This window comes from Xenopus laevis, chromosome 1L (assembly GCF_017654675.1).
Source record: "Xenopus laevis strain J_2021 chromosome 1L, Xenopus_laevis_v10.1, whole genome shotgun sequence".
Classification (NCBI taxonomy): domain Eukaryota; kingdom Metazoa; phylum Chordata; class Amphibia; order Anura; family Pipidae; genus Xenopus; species Xenopus laevis.
This window is the reverse complement of record NC_054371.1, coordinates 73323836-73343760: the sequence shown is the minus strand read 5'-3', so window position 1 is coordinate 73343760 and position 19925 is coordinate 73323836. Positions and strand designations below refer to the sequence as shown.

Genomic DNA, 19925 nt, shown 5'->3' with positions numbered 1-19925 from the left:
GAGCCACATTCAAATGTAATAAAACGTAATTACATTTTTGGCTAACTAACTATATTAGAAACATTTTTTATTTTGCACAGCCTATCTATTTACCCCGTTTTTATTTTCACACTGAACTGTTCCTTTAAGGCGCTAAGAGCAACATCCAAGGGGTCTGAGAGCAACATGTTGCTCACGAGCCACTGGTTGGGGATCACTGCTCTACAGGAAATAAATAGGAAGTAACAATAACAATAGATATATAGCCACATTTTGGTTTCAGTAGGTTAGTTACCATGACAACCAGATATCATTTTACATTGTAGCTTTGAAAGAGTGATAAGGGAAATAATCAAATAAGAGCTATTGTTATGAACAGACTAATCTGTAACATAGTAGAAGTAAATCTGAAAAATTAAGTATTGCTATTTTTTTCTGCGCTCCTCTCTTCACCAATAGCATTTTTGTTGGAGCTCTTGAAAGGGAATCCAGAATCCAACGACTATTAATAAATAACTACTACATTTTAAAGGTTGTTCTGTATGGTCAGGTTATTCTTTTTTTCAAAAGAATTGGCAGCTCTAATATATACAGATGTATATATTAGAAGGGCTGAGGGTAGTACTGCTCATCAATGGAATTTTTGCCCTGATGCCCACTAGCACTATGTGACTTGATGCCCTTGTTGATGCCTGTCTGTGTACACTTTCTTAAATGCCAAGGTTTTTTTGTCAAATAAATCAATATGAGGGAAATACATTCTGCTTCAATTCCATGCTAGGACAAATTATGTTTTGATGGCTGTGGTAGCAGGAATCTTATATAATTCCTTTTCCATTACAGATCATCAGAAATTGGAACGTGAAGCAAGAATCTGCCGTCTTCTGAAGCATCCCAATATTGGTAAATAAAACTTTTTTTCCTGAAACTTTCAAAAAGTGGGAAATGTTATGTCTATTTTGTTCTTCTTTGTGATGGGTGCCAGCAAGTGCTTAGTGAAGAACTAAAGCCTATAACATATTTTGGTGTAATCTGAAAATGCTTAATTCGATATGATGAACTTACTGTACCAGGCCAGAGGCTCAGTAGTCCTATAACCATGTTCAGTGGTCAATGTCTTTAAAGTTTACAACAGCAGCTCCCCATGTTTGATCTTTCTAGGCTATCTTGTGCAAGATAGTGGTACTGCTGCACAAGCTCAGTGCGCTCTGGGTTCCGGTTGAGAAGCTAAACTTAGAGGTCATCCAAAATTATCAAAACATTAGCAGAAAGTAAGGATACATCTGTCATAGTAGCTGATGGACAGAGCTGGGACAAGGTTTTTTGCCCGAGGCAATACTAAATGTGCCCTCCCTCACTGCCTGCAACAATCCAGGTCCACTTCCCACCAGACTTGTTACTCTTGCCCACTCAAACACACTTCTCCAGCTGCATCAGCCACCTCTTGCACATTTCTGGTGCTCCCAAACTTATTCCGTTCCCTCCACCCATGCACCCAGTGCCAGAGACAGAAGAGGTAAGTGTCTAGGGGCCTTATGGCCCCCCACCATTTTACCCTAGGAAATTTTTGTTTCTGTTAACGCTTATTTCCAGCCCCAGCTGATGTTACAGGGCTCAACTGTAAAAAAAAACATAGATTTTTTTCTAATATCGATATTCTCTATGAATACAAATCAAGCGCTGTTAAGAACAGTTCTGCAGGAATAATTTATAGTTAGGTTCCCTTTAATAGAGAGAATTTTTAAATAATTGGTTGGACAAATACATAATACAACCATTTTTTTGGCTTTTGTGTAAGGTAAATTTTGGCTTCTAATCAATTATTGTCAATGAATTGCCAACCTAGAGTAGGCCGTAGCATTAGCCATACTAAATGCCATCTGTGATAACATAATAAACTGTATGAATCTCTGCCCAGTATTTATTAAAATAGCCATTTTCACACTAAGTCATTATTACCAAAATATCTAGAAATCTGACTATGCTCGTCTTTTTCTAGTAGTAAACCATAAATCTAATACCAAGTATTTGAGGTTTGATTGGCATACTAAATAGTCTGAGAGCCACAAGTCTTAAATTGGACAGCAGTGACTATGGGGAACTAGATCAGATCTTCTTTTATGACTAATTTCTTGTTTGTAGCTTATCATGTATTTTATTATTCTAAATGATATGTGAATAAATTCAATTTATTAATTTGTTTTTATTAATTTAATTGACTAGGCGGACAATTACTAATATCTTGCATAAAGCAGTAAATAAAACTTAAGTTTGTTCTACCTAATTACTTGAATTTATCTTAAGTTAGGGAGCTTCTCATTTTATGGTAATGCTGATGCAGTTGGCGAAGAGTCTCAATCTTAGTGCTATTTGTCAAATTAGCTGTACTTTGGGTATTGTTCATCACCTGTATGAAGACCTTTTGCCAAAATTATTTTGTTGATACAATATATAGGATGTTTAAAGCTATACCGACACGTTCCTATAAAAATCATCGGTGCTGCATGCCAAATAGTTTCCTCTAAAAGCCCCCCAAAGCTGCCCACAGCCTTGCAAACATTTGTGAAGCTGACCCTCTGACGCTGCTAATGGATCTTCTGCTTTGTTTTTGTGATGCTGGGCTGGGGGTGGAGTAATACTTCCATAGGCTGAAGTCCGGTTTTCATTTGTAATTAGCCTATGGAAGGACCACTCCGCTCCCAGCCCAGCATCACTGAAACAAACGCAGAAGATCTGTTCTCAGTATCAGAGGGTCAGCTTCACGAGGGTTTGTGGGGCTGGGGGTGACTTTGGGGGGCTTTTAGAGGAAATTATTCTGCTGCAGCACCTCCTTGATATGGACACAGTCCTATGATTTTCATATGAATATGTCAGTATCGCTTTAAATTTACATATAATTCAGGTGCAAGAGCGATGGCAGCCTGTGCCCACTGTAGCTCTCTAATTTGTGTATCGGATGGCTCACAAGTTATGGAGAGGGTTGAAGGGTGGGATTGCAAAAACCATTCTGAAATGCACTTGGATCCCTTATATGTATTCAGAAACCTGCCTGTCCAAAATCTCATTTCCAAGCTAATGATATTAAAATAACGTTGGTCCCCTCTGTTGCTATTGCAGCCTTTGCTCTTCTCAAAAGTCTTTGTGACGTTGATTTTGAAAGATCGTTGCTGGCGTTTGCTTCCATCCAAGTCAGACATTGATGTTGGGACTGGAGATCAGTAGCGCTTTATAAATAAAATTATACATACTTACATCAGTCCTGACTGGTACTTGACATTCCAATTTATTCTACATGGGTTCATTTGGCATAAAGGCAGGACCCTGTGCAGGCAAGTCAAATTTTTCCACTCTTCTCCGCAAATACTTGGCATTGCACATGATGATGTAAGGCTTGTTTGCCTTTAGTATAGTTAAGTCAATCATTAAGAAATTATGTATTTGGGAGCTTTTAATCTTCTAAGAGCAGGTTTCCATAATAAATGAGTGACCATGCAAGAGGGAAGCTTGTGATTGGGGCCCCAATAGATGATATGGGCAGTGCTTGATATATCTGACACAATTTTACATTGAAAATCCATCAACAGCAAACTGATTTAGTAGATCTTTATATAGCCGTTTAATAAATCCTATAAAATATGATTTCTTTCACAGCAGTAAAAATAATTTTTCTATCTTGGGTATTTTATATGTTTCAGTGACTCTGTAGGTTGCTAAGCAAAAGTGAACTATCTAAAATCCTTCTTATCTTTAATATTTCCTAAACTCATACATTAAAGTCGCAGCATAACAGGCTCCTAAATAATATGGAAGGATATTACTTGGCTATCCAGTGGCCAGTGGCTGACAAAAATTATTAGATGTATAATAACGCATATACATTTTGTGCTGTGTGGCACAAAATTTACCTCACTTTTTGTAAAAGGTTTATATGATTAGTTTTATTTTAAAAGAAAAAACACTTTGAGGCATAAAACTTGCTTAGTGCATCACTGTAATGCTGTTGATTTTAATGTCAGCCTTGTTGCCTTGCAAGCGAGATCAGTTATTTTATCTGTCAGAGGTATTCTCTATAGAGCAGATGCAGTACATTTAGGAGCATATTTATTATGCTGTGTAAAACGATATTCGCTGAAAATACAGTATAAAAAAGCTGTGTAAAATATGACATTGTGTGTGTAATTTTACGCCATGCGAACACCAGATTTGCCACTATTATTTTACATTGGAAGTCACTCTAAGAAAAAATGCATTCAAATTTTATGCAGTTTTATGCGACTTTTAAAATAGGAAAGCCGGGCGATGTGTGGTGTATTATCTCACCTTTTATTTAAACAGCATAATAAATATGCCCTATATATGTATATTTATTTTTATTCTAATGAATTCTATGGGAAATTCATTCTAATGAATTCTATGGTAAAACTGCCTTTTTCCTTAATACTGTATATCCTATGATCTTGTGTTCATAGAACACAAGATCATAGCTTCTTCCCAACTGTTAAATCATTTAATAAATAATGGCTATGCTATAAAATTGGCTACATTATTTACTATCGTTTAATTATTCCAGCAATTAAACTAGGGATGCAAAGAATCCTCCTTATAGACAAATTACAAATATTCTACACAGGATTTGGCCAATCCTGACGGGATATGCACATTATTTTTCAGATTGAATAAAAAATGTGCGTACTTTGTGCGGCAAAAATTGTCACATGCACAATTTTTATTTCTTAGGGGTTTGTATTTAGTTCGGCTAGGCATTTGGATTCAGCCAAATCCAAACTGACCCAAATAGTTTCCCCCAGCTGGATAGTTGGCTCTCTTAGCCTGCACCTCTGGGGTTATTTTACTCTGATTGCTTTTAACTTACAGGAAAATGTTTAAATCTAGTTTGTGTGAAAATACCTAGTGATTCAACCAGCATTCGTTATGTTACTAATGAATATATTCAAAAAGTGTTTGGAATATTTAATAATACCAACTACATATATTTTGCATGCACTCTAGAGCAGAGTTAAATTAAGTGTTTTTTTCAAAACAAAAATGATCTCATAAATTATTTAATCTGACTGCATGCAGTATTTAAGCTTGATATCATTAGATGCTTCAAACAAGCTTTTAAAAACAATCCAGATGTACTGTACACGTGAATTCAGGGCTCAGCCATGTTTTAGTAACTGTTTTAGTGTAAATGAATAAAAAGTAAAATCAGCACAGAAAAATGTTTGTGGATAAAAAATATACTCCAGTATAATTAATTAAGATTCATTTTACAATTCATATTCCAGTGCATATGGGAGTTAGTATTGTGGAAGATTGGGGGGTTAAGTGCACACAAATATACGTCTGAACTACACAACAACACTAAGCAGCATTCCTAGCTCAGGTCTAGAGTTGCTACTGTACCTATTCAGTTTTTATTCTGGCCTAAAAACTGGACAGAACTGAAGGGAATCAGTGGCTGCCTCATTATAGTGCTAATGTCATTGGTTCAACCTTACATTGTGGCAAGGCCTGAACCTCAGAATCTACTGAAGTAGTTCCCAGCCCATTAACCTTTATCCTTTTCACCATCCGCCGCAAATTTGTAGTGGTGGGCAGGAGGTGAGCTTGTCAGGGTGGGTAAGGATTACTTTCAGTAAGGAATGTTCGGATCAGGCTCCTCAAAGTATTTTTTGTGGGGGCCCCTGTGCTTACAAGTTACACTGATCAACATGGATAAATATGAAGATTTTGAATCAACCCCTTCTATAGGCTGTAATCAGGAGCATTTTACAGATGGTCATGCTGGTTCAAACAAATCTCACTTAGATCCAAAATTGAAGAAGGAAAAGGAACTCCAGCAGAATTACTGCAAATAAACTTTAATTCCGAGTGGTTGCAAACACGACATGTTTTAGGTACAATATCCTTTATCAAGTGTATTCGTACTGACCACCATCCCCCCTCTTCTATATGGAAATCTCATGTAGAGTTGTGATGGATAATGTATATGTGATTTTTGTTTTTCCTTTTTACTACTGGTGCCTGAATTATAACAACAATTTTATGACCAGTAACGATGTGCTAGTTTTTGTTATTGTTACCAGTGATGCTCTGCAAATCTAAATTCCACCAATTTTAAATGAAAGGAGAACTAAATTCAAATTTTAATCTGGTTTCCCCTGCACTGGCTCCCTACCTGCAGCAAAAATGACTCCCCAGAATAGCTTTGCTCATGGTAAAATGCAGAGTCGATGCCATAACAAGCTTGTCTTCCAATCCTACTTTCTTGTTGGAAAAACTGCTTTTTTTATCTTTTATTTTCTAAATTTCTGTTTTTTTATCTAAGCATTTACATGTTGTAAATACTTATGAAAAATAATAATTTCAACATTCTCAATTACAACTACATGGAGCTGTAATGTAGCAGTAATTCAATGGGTTGTAGTTGAGCATCCCTGAAAAAATACCTTTTGAAGGTTATGGCCAAAAACATGCACTTGCTTATCTTTTCTCCAAACTGTGATCCAGGGTTGTCCAAACTTTTTGCAACGAGGGCCAGATATGCCCAAATATTATGGCTACGGCTACACATTGCATTGTGCTGGTGGGCCACATTATTATTAATTTCATAATGGAGGCTGAGAACCGGTGTAAATTTGAAAACGGGCTGCAATTGGCCCCAGGGCCTGACTTTGGACTTGCCTGTGTGAGCCTTCATCTCTTGGGCATTGCAAATCACATTATTACCAGATTGATAGTATAAGTGGGGAAATGAAACCACCAGGGTTGGACTGGGCTGGCGGGACACCGGGTAAAAACCCGGTGGGCCCTGACCCAGACCCACACCCGCCTCACTATGCCCCCTGTTCACAACCCCCCCCCCAGCCCGATGGCGGCTGCAACTACCGCACAGGTAAGAGCGCGGGCCCAGAGGGGGGTTGTGGCTGGAGCAGGGTCCTCTAGGGGGGTGGTGACAGAGGTAGAGGGGCCCTGTGGTGGAAGCACTGGTGCGCCTATGGTCTTCAGTACGATGCTGGAAACCTCATCCTATACTGGGTTGGTTGAAGAGGAACATTTGCCAATTGTGTTTCATGTTTTAAGTTTGCATTAACCAATTGTCATATAATTCAGTGTTTAATTACCTCTATATGTGTCCAGACCATCATTAATGCATATTATGAGCAACCCTTCATTAACTCCTCTATCTATCAATATGATGCATGCACCCTTCTTTTGTGCAGCACTTCAGAATATGCTGGAATTCTATAGATATGTGTTAATCATTTTTTTTTGTTGGATTAAGGTTTCATCATGAGTTTGTAACTGTATTGCATACATTTTGTTTTCAGAATGGTACTGAATCTGATGCTTTCCTGGAATACAACTGACATCAAGCAAAAACTAGCTTCATTATGTAGCACACTTGACTAAAAAAGGGAGAAAGCTATAGTAGTGATTGAGTCCTGTATAATTAATGAATTACTTTGTAAAATATCTGAATAGCATACTAAGGAAACCGAGAAAGCATATGACAGACAGCAGCCATACAGTTCCATCACAGATTTGGGAGTAGTTTCTGCTACACAAATTTATCACTGTCAGAGCATATATTCAATAAGCAAATTTCTGGTGGCTGAGGCAGATTGTATTATAAAATTAAACTGTGATGAACTGATTTTGCAAAACATTATTTGGATTGCCATCTGGAATGCTTGGTTTCTTAACTTTTCCAAAGAACCTTGAGAAAGTATCTGTTATCCAGAAAGCTGGATTACAGAAAGGATGTCTCCCATAGACTACATTTTATCCAAATAATCCAGTTTTTAAAAAAAATTATTTAGTTTTTCTCTGTAATAATAAAACAGTACTTGACAAGATATAAGGAATCCCGATTGGAAGCAAAACCAGCCTGTTTAGTTTATTTAATGTTTACATGATTTTCTAGTAGACTTAAGGTATGAAGATCCAAATTGCAGAAAGATCTGTTATCTAGAAACCCCCAGGTCCCCAGCATTGTGGATAACAGGTCCCATACCTGTAATACACTCTACACATATCACATGTTCATGGCTGGCTTTATACTAACTAACTAAATGAAAAAAATAGCCAGAAGGTAAAAAAATTATTCTCTTCTTCGGTGCAACAATCTACCCGAACTGCCTTCCCCCTGCACTCCTAGCCTGCCGTCTAAAATGAAAATCGCCTGAGGCAATGCACTCACGGCGATTCAATTTCCGAAGTCTCCCAAAGTTTCCTCGTGGGGCAATTTCAGACGACTTCGTAAAACGAAGCGCTGCATGTGCCTTCCCCCAGGCGATTTTCATTTTAGCCGGCGGAGGGCAGGGGGAAGGCAGTTTAGGGAGATTGTCGCCCTTAAGAAGAGGAGATTTGTCGCTGGTGCGACTAATCTCCCCGAATCTGCTTGTGTGCCCAGACCCGTAAGCAATGTTTATAAATGTGCTATCCAAAATTAAAATTCTCAAAGTAATACATATTTATTTAACAATATTACATTGCCAGATGCAAGTTTTTATTCTTTTATCATCGTTCAGAATTTATTAATTTTCATTATTTATTCATTTTCAAATGAAGTACAGAGTCAGCCATTTTTAGGTATTTAGTGGTTATACATGTGTACATTAATTCGGTACATATTATCTTTCTTAGGATTGAGTTAAACAGGTAGCCGGATCTTTAGTGGCTTGCTTGTAGGGTTACTATAAAGATGGGGAAAGATTTAGGTAGTCAGAAATTGGAGGTGTGAATAAGGTTGGACTAGGATACCTGGGGCCCACCGGAAGGAAGACTTTAAAGGGGTGGTTCACCTTTAAGTTAACTTTTAGTATTTTATAGTATGGATAAGGATTTTATAGTATGGATAATTCTAAGAAACTTTTCAACTGGCCTTCTTTTTATAGTTTTTTAATTATTTGCCTTTTTCTTCTGACTGTTTCCAGCTTTCAAATAGGGGTCATTGACCCCATCTGAGCCTTAAAGAGATACTGACATCAGAAAATAAACTTTTTTTTAATATCTATCATTACATTATCTTTGAATGCTATTTATAATGTTGTCATAAAACATTTGCCTGATGCTTTTACATTACTTTTCTTACCCCCATGTTACTCTATGAGGGGACTGCCATTTTTGGCATTGTCAAAAAAATTTTCACGGCACAATTTTTTGTCCTTCTTTCCTCTTTCCAAGTGTTGGGAGGTATACTGTTATCGGGTCCAGCCAGGGGAAAGGGTACGATCCGGGTGGGGCAGCAGCAGCAGGCCTGGGGCAATTGGGCCCATGTCCGACTCTGGGTGTGAAGGTAGATTAGGTGGAGGGGGTATGGGTGGATAGAAGGTTCTGTTATTTATTTTCCTCATTTATTATATTTTTCCATATATTATTCTGTGGTTTTATTTGAGTACCTGCATTTACTAGTTCTAGAAAAAAATATATGGCAAAGAATTATCTTGAAGTAAGTTGAATTTTTTGCACATAATTAAAATTTATCAGAGGGGTTTATCAAATAAGTGGGGCTTCAGTGTGGCAGCAGAAGGCAATCCCAAGGCAATGAAAAATATCATGTAATAGTTCTAAACTCTTATATGCAACTATGATTTCCTGGCAGTTGCCATCTAAAGGTTCAGAAATTAAAGCAATTCTCTAGTAAATGTCAGAGGAATACAGTGAAAATGTTTCTAATTATTTCAAGTAGTGCATAAATGCTGCAAAATGCATTCTATTTGGGAAATTGTTAAGAGGTCTACAATACAGTAAAAATTACCATGGGGGAATCATATCAGTTGTTATCTATATAAATCTATAGTATACAAAGCAAGGGCCTATACTGACTGATATCACATTGCTTTGTGACAGAAGCTACCGGCCTGGATGACCAGTTAGGTTAATGAAATAAAAGGCACAGTATGGCCAGGTCTAATAATCCTTAGCAACTCACAATATGTTTTTCAATCAGCTGATATAAATAGCCAGAGTAATACTGTTTTCTAAAGGTCCTGCTCATTAAAATTCCCCTTTGAAGTATTCAAGATGAACCTAGGTTGTGGAGTGAAATGTTACCTAGTGGATTATCTCAGTCATCAGTGAGTTCTCAAACCCTTTAAAATGTCAAGGGAAGTGCACACGGTTACTGTGGTATACATCTTGTTCCTAGATTGGTAGTGTGGTTTCTTCTGTCTGCTTTATTTTCATGTTCCTTTTCATGAAACCAAGAACAAATATTGGTTCAACAAATAAATACCCATCATTCTGTTTCTTGTTTTATTTTGTTTTTAAATATAACATAATTGGGGTGGGACATACCTCCCAACTGTCTTGTTTTTAGATGGACAGTCCCTCTTTTGACAGCTCAACCTGCAATCCCTCATTTGTACTGGAAAGTCCTGTTTTTCTCTGCACTGAACAGCCAGAAAAAGAAACAATGTTTCTAACTTAATTGGCTTTTGACAGATAGCCCAGAACAGCCACTAGGTTCACTTGGAAACTTGTAACCTTTTAACCTTTTAATAACCTGCCACATTTTGTAAAATGAACATGGTAATTAGGGGTTGTGGCCACAAAAAATGGGAGTGTTTCTATAAATTCCCGGACTACGTGCGCCAACTCTTTTGTCCTTTATTTTATTTCCAAAATGTTGGGAGATATGGGGTGGGACACTGCAAATGTAGCTATGCAATTGTATTTGATGGCACTGTATCTGTTTTGTTTTGCTTGATGTCTAATTGTTATTTATGTGAATATGATATGGGGAGATTTTCAGGAAAAAACAAATAAAAAAGAAATCTTTGGATTTTTGCACAAAATCCAGTGCAGATCAGGATATCTTCTCCCATTGATTTATATACAACCTCAGCAGGTCTGAGACGCCAGATTTTTAGATTCTGACTTTTTCCATCCTTGGGGTATAATAAATCCTGAAAAATTCAAGGTTTTTTTTCCAATAAAAATTTGGATTTTTTTGTCAATAAATTAGAATTTTTTGAGTTTTTTGCATTCAGAGTTTAATAAATAACCCCCTTAAATAAGTAAAGATTTGTACACATATTAAACTATGTTCAGTTATTATATTGGCTATTCTGAATTGCAATTGGTGACCCTTTTACACTTTTTTTTTAAGATGCAAAAACTGGGGAAACAGCACCTGGCCATTTTATCATTATTAAATATTAACCAAAGCAGTATAAAAGGCTATAGATTGTGAAAGCAACAGCTTGACATTTGTACTTCAGTTTTGTTCTTACTTTTAAGGGCAGTCCTCATTTATGTCTATTTTTAATGAGCTGTTCCTATTTCATTACTCCACTTCTCATTCCCACTTTTTAATCTGAAAGGTTTTCATATACAGTTCTTTGGTTGCATCAGATACTGAAGGATAGGTAGGGCTAAGCTGGGAGCAGACAGTGTTGCTAGAATATTATAATGTGAACAAAATTATGTGTGTTCATTATTTATTTATTATGCAAATACAGTACATCAAGTAATATGGTCAACTTTGTGGCCATAACCTTAAAAAATATGACATTTCTTGATTTAGGGCACTCTACAAATACTGTACATTAAAACACACAGAGTAATTTGCTCTTTGTGTATGGGATCTATTATCTGGAAACCCTTTATCTAGAAATATAGGAGTACCTTATTCTATAAGGTTGTAGTCAAACAAGCTGCTATAGTTCTGCGCAGCAATAATGGCAGTACTTTGTACTTGATAGTAACTAAGCTAGCATATAGTTAATGTTTAGAGGACAGAAAAGAATGACCCACAATTTGCACCATCCCATTAGTCATTCAGTGAATCCCATGACAGAAAGTGAAACATAAAACGTAACCTTTATTAAATTACTTAAAAGTGACCAAGGTGAAAAATTCACAAACAATTAAAAATACAAAAAGGAGGAGCCCATCAAAAGCTTCATATAGTCTTGTACCCCCAAAGCTCTAATAATCGATCGTGTTCAATCTATCAGGATCACCTAGAGCAAATCCTTCACGGGGTGGACTGTTTTAAGTCCTGTGCATGATAGCTAAAGGCAACTTTAGTGATATTGGGTACCCAAAGGGTTACTGCACTTGTGTGTGCAGATGTTTATAAAAGAGCTCTTTTATCATGCTCAGGACTTAAAACAGTCCACCTTGGACTTTTTTCACCTTGGTCACTTTTAAGTAATTTAATAAAGGTTACGTTTTATGTTTCACTTTCTGTCATGGGATTCACTGAATGACTAATGGGATGGTGCAAATTGTGGGTCATTCTTTTCTGTCCTCTAAACATTAACTATTAATCATTGACCCTGCACACCATTTTTGTGCTTTTTTGTTTGGTGGAAGGTGCTATATACTCCATCTTCTGTATATTGTTAAGCTAGCATATAGCAAGTTATTTTTAAATTTATTCTTGAAATGATTAAACATTTTAAAAGGTAAACCATATCTTGCTTTAAAGGGGTGGTTCACCTTCAAACAACTTAGTTGGTTTCAGATAGATCACCAGAAATAACGACTTTTTCCAATGAATTTCTATGTTTCACAGTTTTTCTAATATTGAAGTGTAAAGTGTCATTTTTCACCTTCTGAAGCTGCCATAGGATGGGGGGGGTCGCCGACCCTGTAAACTGTTCTAAATTGATGCATTTAGTTGATACATTTCTTATCTTTGTCCCTGCTGAACAGTATCTCTGGGTTTCATTACAGGCAGCTGTTAGAATTGATACAATAGTTGCTAATTCTGCAGAGCTGCTGCTTAGAAATGTATCAACTAAATGTTGCAAAATTGTAACAGTTCAGCACCTGAATTACTGAGCTGCCAGACTCAAACACCACAGACAGGAATATTCAACTTTAAACTTAGATTTTGGAAAAACAGTAAAAAATAAATAATGGAAGGTAATTGAAAAAGATCTTTATTTCTGGGGAACAATCTGAAAACAATTGAACTGAAAAAGGTGTTTGGAAGGTGAACAACCCCTTTAATACTAACTAAGTATATATACATTCTGATTGAATACAGTCCTATTTGTTCTTTTTAATGTTTAAATATTTTTTTAGAGCCTAATGATACAGTGTTCTAAAATCTTGAAACCAGGCTACTCCAAGCTTTTTGAATACTAGATCCCATACCTACTCTAGGTGCTTCGCATCTACTATTGGACTGATTAGACAGAGACAGTAAAACACATGCTGAATACTGTATACTGAAGTTAACCCTGGAATGATTTTCAAATACTGCCTGCAATGCATTTACAGAGGCGCTGAAATCTCTGTTTCCCTGATCTCTTATCTACCTTTCTACAAAATTCAGTGGATATGAGTGGCGCTGTTGCAATTGGTGACAATTTATCTTATTTATACATCCAACAGTTGATCCAGCTGTAATCTGCATGACACTTTAGGATAACGTTGAGGTGATAGAGCCCTCCGTCATATTGCTTTCAAATCTGCACCAAGGTATATATTGCATGAAACATTTCTGTAATAATAACTATGGAGAAATAGAAAGAGATGCTATGGTACAGCAAGGGACAGCAAAATGCTGCTTTATTGCATTATAGAAAGCCACTGCTCCTGCGATGTCATTTTAATTGATTGTGTAGGATTTTTTTTATCTCTGTTTGCAGATTTCTTGCTCAGTTTTTTTTTTAGCTGCATTATGCAGAATTGGAAAGCATTTTAACCTAGCCACTTATAATGTTTGACCTGAAAGGTATGTAAAATATTTTACAGAAGAATGTGTAGCTTCACAGAATTCCACGGAAGATGGCTGTTCTGTATAGGAGGGCATGCTGATGCACGTCAGTTGTAATGCAGTGGGCTAGAGTTCTGGTTTAGTTAAGGCTAGTATTACTGTATTATTATTATTATTATTATTATTATTAACATGTATTTATATAGCACCAATATATTGCGTAGCACTGTAAAGTAAATGTGATTATACAACTAAATCACATGAATTATATACATACAACATATGGAGTCACATACATCACAATCAATACAGGTACAAAAGGTAAGGAAGGCAATATGCAAAAGAGCGTACACTCTAAAGGGAAGGGAGTAATACACAAGGTGTTGGAGTGGGCAAGATTGAATTTAAGTGGGTGAGAAATGTGGTACTGTATGTGGTGTTGCATTTGGTAGTTAAGCAGAGTGAGGGTAGGCTTCTCGAAAGACGTACGTTTTAAGAGATTTCTTAAAAGCAGAAAGGTTGGGAGAAAGTCGGACAGACTGTGGGAGAGAGTTCCAGAGGAGGGGTGCAGCCCTTGCAAAGTCTTGAATGCGAGCATGTGAGGAGGTAATGAGAGAAGAGTTGAGTAGCAGGTCAGTAGAGGAGTGTAGTAAGGTTGGGTGAGTATATATAGAGATGAGTTCAGAGATGTAGGGTGGGGCAGAGTTATAAAGTGCTTTGATTGTCAGGATCATTAATTTGAATTTGATTCTGAAAGGTAGCGGAAGCCAGTGCAGGGATTGACAGAATTGCGTGGCAGAGGAGGAGCGGTTGCTGAGGTGTATGAGCCTCGCAGCAGTGTTCATTATGGACTGGAGAGGTGACAGTCTCTGGAGGGGAAGGCCAATTAAAAGAGAGTTACAGTAGTCTAGACGTGATATGACGGGAGAATGAATAAGAATTTTGGCAGCATCTTGGGTGATAAATGATCGTATTTTGGATATGTTCCTCAGGTGGAAGTGACATGATTTAATAAGTGACTGGATATGAGGAATGAATGACAGGGCAGAATCTAGGATAACCCCAAGGCACCGGGCCTGGGGAGAGGGGGTGGAATTGTTAGCTATGATGGATACTTCCGGGATGTTACTGGTGTTAGTTGGAGGAAAGAGAACCATTTCAGTTTTAGGGAGGTTTAATTTAAGGTAGCGTTGCAACATCCAGGTAGAGATAGCGGACAGACAGGAGGAGACGCAAGTCAGGAGTTCTGGGTTGAGATCAGGAAATGAAAGATAGATCTGAGTATCGTCAGCATAGAGGTGGTAGTAGAAACCATACAAGTTGATTAATTTGCCGAGGGAGAATAGTAATGGTCCCAGGACAGAGCCTTGAGGAACCCCAGCAGAAAGTAGGGGTAGGGGAGAAGATGCTACTCCGTTGTAGGAGACACTGAAGGAACGATTGGAGATGTAAGAAGAGAACCAGGACAGGGCTGTGTCACGAAGGCCAAGCGAATGGAGGGACTGGAGGAGGAGAGGGTGATCTACAGTGTCAAATGCAGCTGAGAGATCAAGCAGTATTAGTAGTGAAAAATGATTGTTGGCTTTAGCGGTTAAAATGTCATTAGTTAGTCGAGTCAGGGCAGTTTCAGTGGAGTGTTGTGGCTTAAAACCAAAATTACTTTCCTTTATATACATGTTTTGCAGAAATAATACATACTTGACGTCTGTTCCCCAAGCTTAAGGTACCTATCCCATTTACAGGACATACTGGGGTAATTTTAATAAGGCATCATTTAATCTTTCTGTTTTAATTAACTGAAGTACCTGGAGGAAAGTCACACATGCATGGGTTTAAGTTGAACCTAATCACTGCGACTTTTCTTGAAAAAATAATCATTTGCATCTATGTTCCCATTCTGTCCTAGTAAAATGGTTTATACCAGTTAAATGGCAATGCTAGTTGGAACAGGTACCAGTCGCCTCAGCAAAATAAACAGTATACTACTGCTTCTGTGATTTTGAAAAAATCACAGAAGCAGTAGTGGGAGCACTGCAAGGCTAACTAAAATATACAAATACAAAGGAAGTGCAACTGATCTGGCCAGGATACTTACTGTACAAACATGCAAAAGAAAATGAAAAAAAATGGATCAATGCACATTCCCTGCTCCCTCTATCTCAGAATGTGCAAGTTTTTTTGGTTACACAAGTTATGATTCTACCTGTTTTGGGGATGGAAAGATATTTAAAGGGGAACTAAAGTCTAAAATAGAATAATGCTAGAAATGCTGTATTTTGTATACTAAACATAAACATAAACATGAACTTACTGCACCAGAAGCCTAATAAAACAAATGATGTTTGCTTTCAAAGTTGGCCGTAGGGGGTCATCATCTTGTAACTGTTTTAAACATCTTCGCAAGACCAAGACTACACACAGGGCCGGATTTACATAACTGGCACCCCTAGGCCCGATGTCGTTCGTCGCCCCCCATCCCCCCCTTATATTTGCTCATTGGGACCAAAGCAGTAGGGATTGGAGCACAGGAGATAAAAAAAACTATTGTATCTCCTGCTCATCCCCAGTGTTTCTCAACCAATGTGGGTGTGGTTGGGCAGCATGCCGCCACCCTAAAATCCTGCCGCCCTAGGCCCGGGCCTTGGTGACCTCTCCACAAATCTGGGCCTGACTACACACATGCTCAGTGTGGTCTGGGCTTCAGTTGGGAGGTTAAGCTTAGGGATCCTCATAAATTATCAAAACAGCACAAGTCAAATATCTGCCATAGAAACCAATACAGAAAGACTGATTAATAATCAGAATATGCAGATTGCACTTGGTTTACAGATACAAATCTCTACACAGAGAAACAAACAAAGCTGCTCAAGTTCTGGGAAGTAAGGTAAGGGAGGCCTCCCTGCAGAACATCTGCTCAAAGCTGCTCAAGTTCTGGGAAGTAAGGTGAGGGAGGCCTCCCTGCAGAACATCTGAAGTTTCTTATCCGCAGTAAAATGAGCAAGTAAAACGAAGGGGGAATTTCCCTGCATACAATCAGGTTCTTATCAAAATGGTATACATTCTTTAATTGAAGCATATTGGAGATATATTTCTTTTTCATTAAAGAAAGTAAAAATTGGATTTTGTTTTTTTGCCTTTACATCCCCTTTTAGAATAGGTTCAGTGGTGGAACTGAACACCCACTGGCCCAGGTGCAGAATTTAGAACTGGCCCTATGTTTGCACCACAAAGCTAATGCATTTTCTTGCACCAAATTTGCAAGAAAAATATTTCTTCCCTTTTGAAGCGCTCATCACTGATGACCGCACTGACACAATGAACACGGTGGCTATAGATTTGAAGTCCCGGCCTCTTACTGTTGCTTTATAATGAAATATTTTCATAGACAATGTTTTTAGCTCTACAAGGCATTATTATTTTTATCCTTTCCACATTAATACATTTATATGAAACAGATGTTTGATTAGCACACTAGCAAAATTAAATAGTTTTCTTTTAACCACATCACCTGTGTAGGAATGACCAAGCATTTAGAAGGGCAAATCTCTGTTGTTGGTTCTAGAAAGCAGAAAATGTGTTTGGGACTTGAGTTTAGAAGGATTCTCTGGATCTTTCCCCTACATTTCCATGAAAAAGAATATCATTTGAAGATTGGCTAATTTATATGGAGGACTGGCTGTTCCTTATAAATATGTCACATCGATAACACATTTTCTAGCCAAATATTTCCTCTTGTGGGAACAGGACTGTAATATTAGGTTGTGTATTTTTTATGATGCAGGTGCAGAATATGTCAGTTGCTCTTCTGGAAAGGTTTATTTTGGTAGTCTAGTTTGAGAGAAACATGTAATTTTCTTCTGAGAAGTACATAGTCAGTTGTTCTGCAGCCAGGGGGTTGTTTTTCTTTTTTTATTATTATTCGGGTTTATGACATTCACATACAAGGTACTTTTATAGTTTAAGAAACTTTTTTTTTTCAAATTTTTTTCCATCTGGTCTCCTTTTCCCTTTAGACGGAGTTCTCAACCAAAAATGCACTTAAAGCTTGTACTAGTTGTATTTTTGTATATAAATTTCATATGCATTGCTTAATAGTACGTGCACAGTGAAGATGAGACAGCTGACGGCATTCCCTCAAACATTATTATTATTAGTGTATTAACATATATTTATATAGCGCCAACATATTTCGCAGCTGCCAGTCCATCCATTCAGTTGCCATATTAGTTATTGTGACCTACATTAGAACTTTTTCAGACCCTCTTAAGGAATACCAATGCTAAGCAACTTTTTAGTTATTTATTAAAGCAATTGCTATTATAAACAGTATTTGTATATTTTTGTTTCTCTTGTCTGGTTCTGACTTTTCAAAAAGTAATTTCTCTTCTAGAGCTGTTAATCAGCTGTACTTTGCTGCATTGTTTCAAGAGGCAGAAGCAGTGTTGATAGGGACCGACAGATATGGCTTTCAACTTTAAAACCATTGCAAATTGTTTAGTAACGTGCAAGAAAAAGTTTAATTGCATACTCATTATACAAAAAAGTATTTTGGGGCCTATTTAAGACAAGGATATAGTACTGTCACTGACAGTACTGTCCCTTTAACACTGATCTGCATTTCAGTCTAAGGCCACACAACTAGGTGGATTCACAACTTTATGATGTGACAAAAACCTTTGATATAACATTAGATTATTTGTTTTCTGACTGATCAAATGAAAAAAAAAACATCACTTATTGTCATCACATTTCCTTTTCAAGCCAAAGACAGATGGACAGTGATACAAAGGGAGCCAACAACCCTGCAGATGGACACATTTGCTTCAAGCTTCAAATATTGCAGTTCCAAAAATTAGTCTTGACAGACCCATGAAATGAATTTAGTTCAGCAGTATTGTAGAGCTGACAGAATCGAATAACACTTGACAGTTTCGTAATTCTGTCAAGTGTTATTTTTGGTTAATTCTTGTTGTGGTAAGAACAGATTGTGTCAAAATGCTTCATACAGTTTTTTATTTCCTACTTTAACGGCTCCTTACAATTTGTAGCATTTTAGGTTGGGGTTAACCTACTTTGAGAAAGAGTTCCGGAGCATTATGTCTCAACATTAAAAATTAAAGCATTTGGCAAACCCTGACTCAGCCACCTAATATAGTAAAACAGGATTTATCACTGCAGAGAATCATATCCACTGTGCCAGAGTTCAAGAGTAGCAACCTTTACACCAGTCCAGCAACTCTTGGCATTGTATGTACATGGTGATATTAGGTGTGTGTGTGCAACTGCTCGCCCATGAATATTCATCTCCTGATAAATATTTGCTGTGTTCAAGCTGCTTCAGATACACTTTGATACTCTGCACTAAGCGTTCCATTTGAAGACACAGATTTTATGAACCATCTTATTATTTACTGTTTGTTGCTTAACACTTTCTCACAGTTGACCCCAAAAGTGAAGGGATTCCCTTGCTTCTTGAGAAAATGGCATCCAATGATGGTGACCAGCTGGAAGTCACCAAACGTTTCAACATGACCCATTTTGCTGAAGATTATCTGGCTGTATGCTTAATTATACACCAACGTCAACAATGAGTAGCTGTAATACACAATTCTACTGAATTCCATATAGTGAATATGTAGCCTTTGCAAACACATTGGGTTATGTAATAAAAGATACACACAGAATAATATTATAAAAAAAATAGTAACCCATTGCAACCAATCAGATATTTTTTCATACAACTGACCAGTAAAGTCTTACTTGTTATTAGTTTTCTAGACAAGTAGCAAACTTTAAGCCATTTATAACATTACCAAGGTGCAGTAAACAATTAACAGTAAAATTTTCTGGTCACTTGTTTAAAAGCAACCATCTTATTGGTTGCTTTGGGATACTGCTCCTGAGCAGAATTAGTCCCAGATTTTAGCAGGTAACATGTCAGCATGGCTAAAAAAAAACCTAAATGGCATCAATTTCATGTTTTAAAACAAGCCATTTGCTCCTTTTCACCCCTCACCTCTTTTTGGTTAACTGTGTAAGGTACTCTTGGGTAACTAAGAGAGTGTTAGCTTATTATAGAAGATGGCTATGCATGTCAATAAGTGAATATCTGCTCAATTTATAATATAGACACTATGGGGGTTATTTATTAAAGTCCGAATCCCAGAAACGCAATTTTTTTTTTACTATAAAATGAATTTTTAGTGAAAAAACACTCAAATTTTGTGGGATTTATTATACCCCGAGGATGGAAAAAGTC

General features: G+C 37.2%; 1 protein-coding gene across 14 annotated transcripts in view; it reads left to right on the top strand.

Annotated features, from left to right (window-relative positions):
• The window catches only part of camk2d.L (calcium/calmodulin dependent protein kinase (CaM kinase) II delta L homeolog), a 112095-nt gene that overhangs the window by 32449 nt on the left and 59721 nt on the right, over window positions 1-19925 (top strand). For all 14 annotated transcript variants that reach the window (XM_041590375.1, XM_041590364.1, XM_041590367.1 and 11 more), the window contains exon 3: window positions 823-882. In XM_041590375.1, the coding sequence (XP_041446309.1) occupies window positions 823-882 (60 nt within the window). The remainder of the gene's footprint in view (window positions 1-822; window positions 883-19925) is intronic.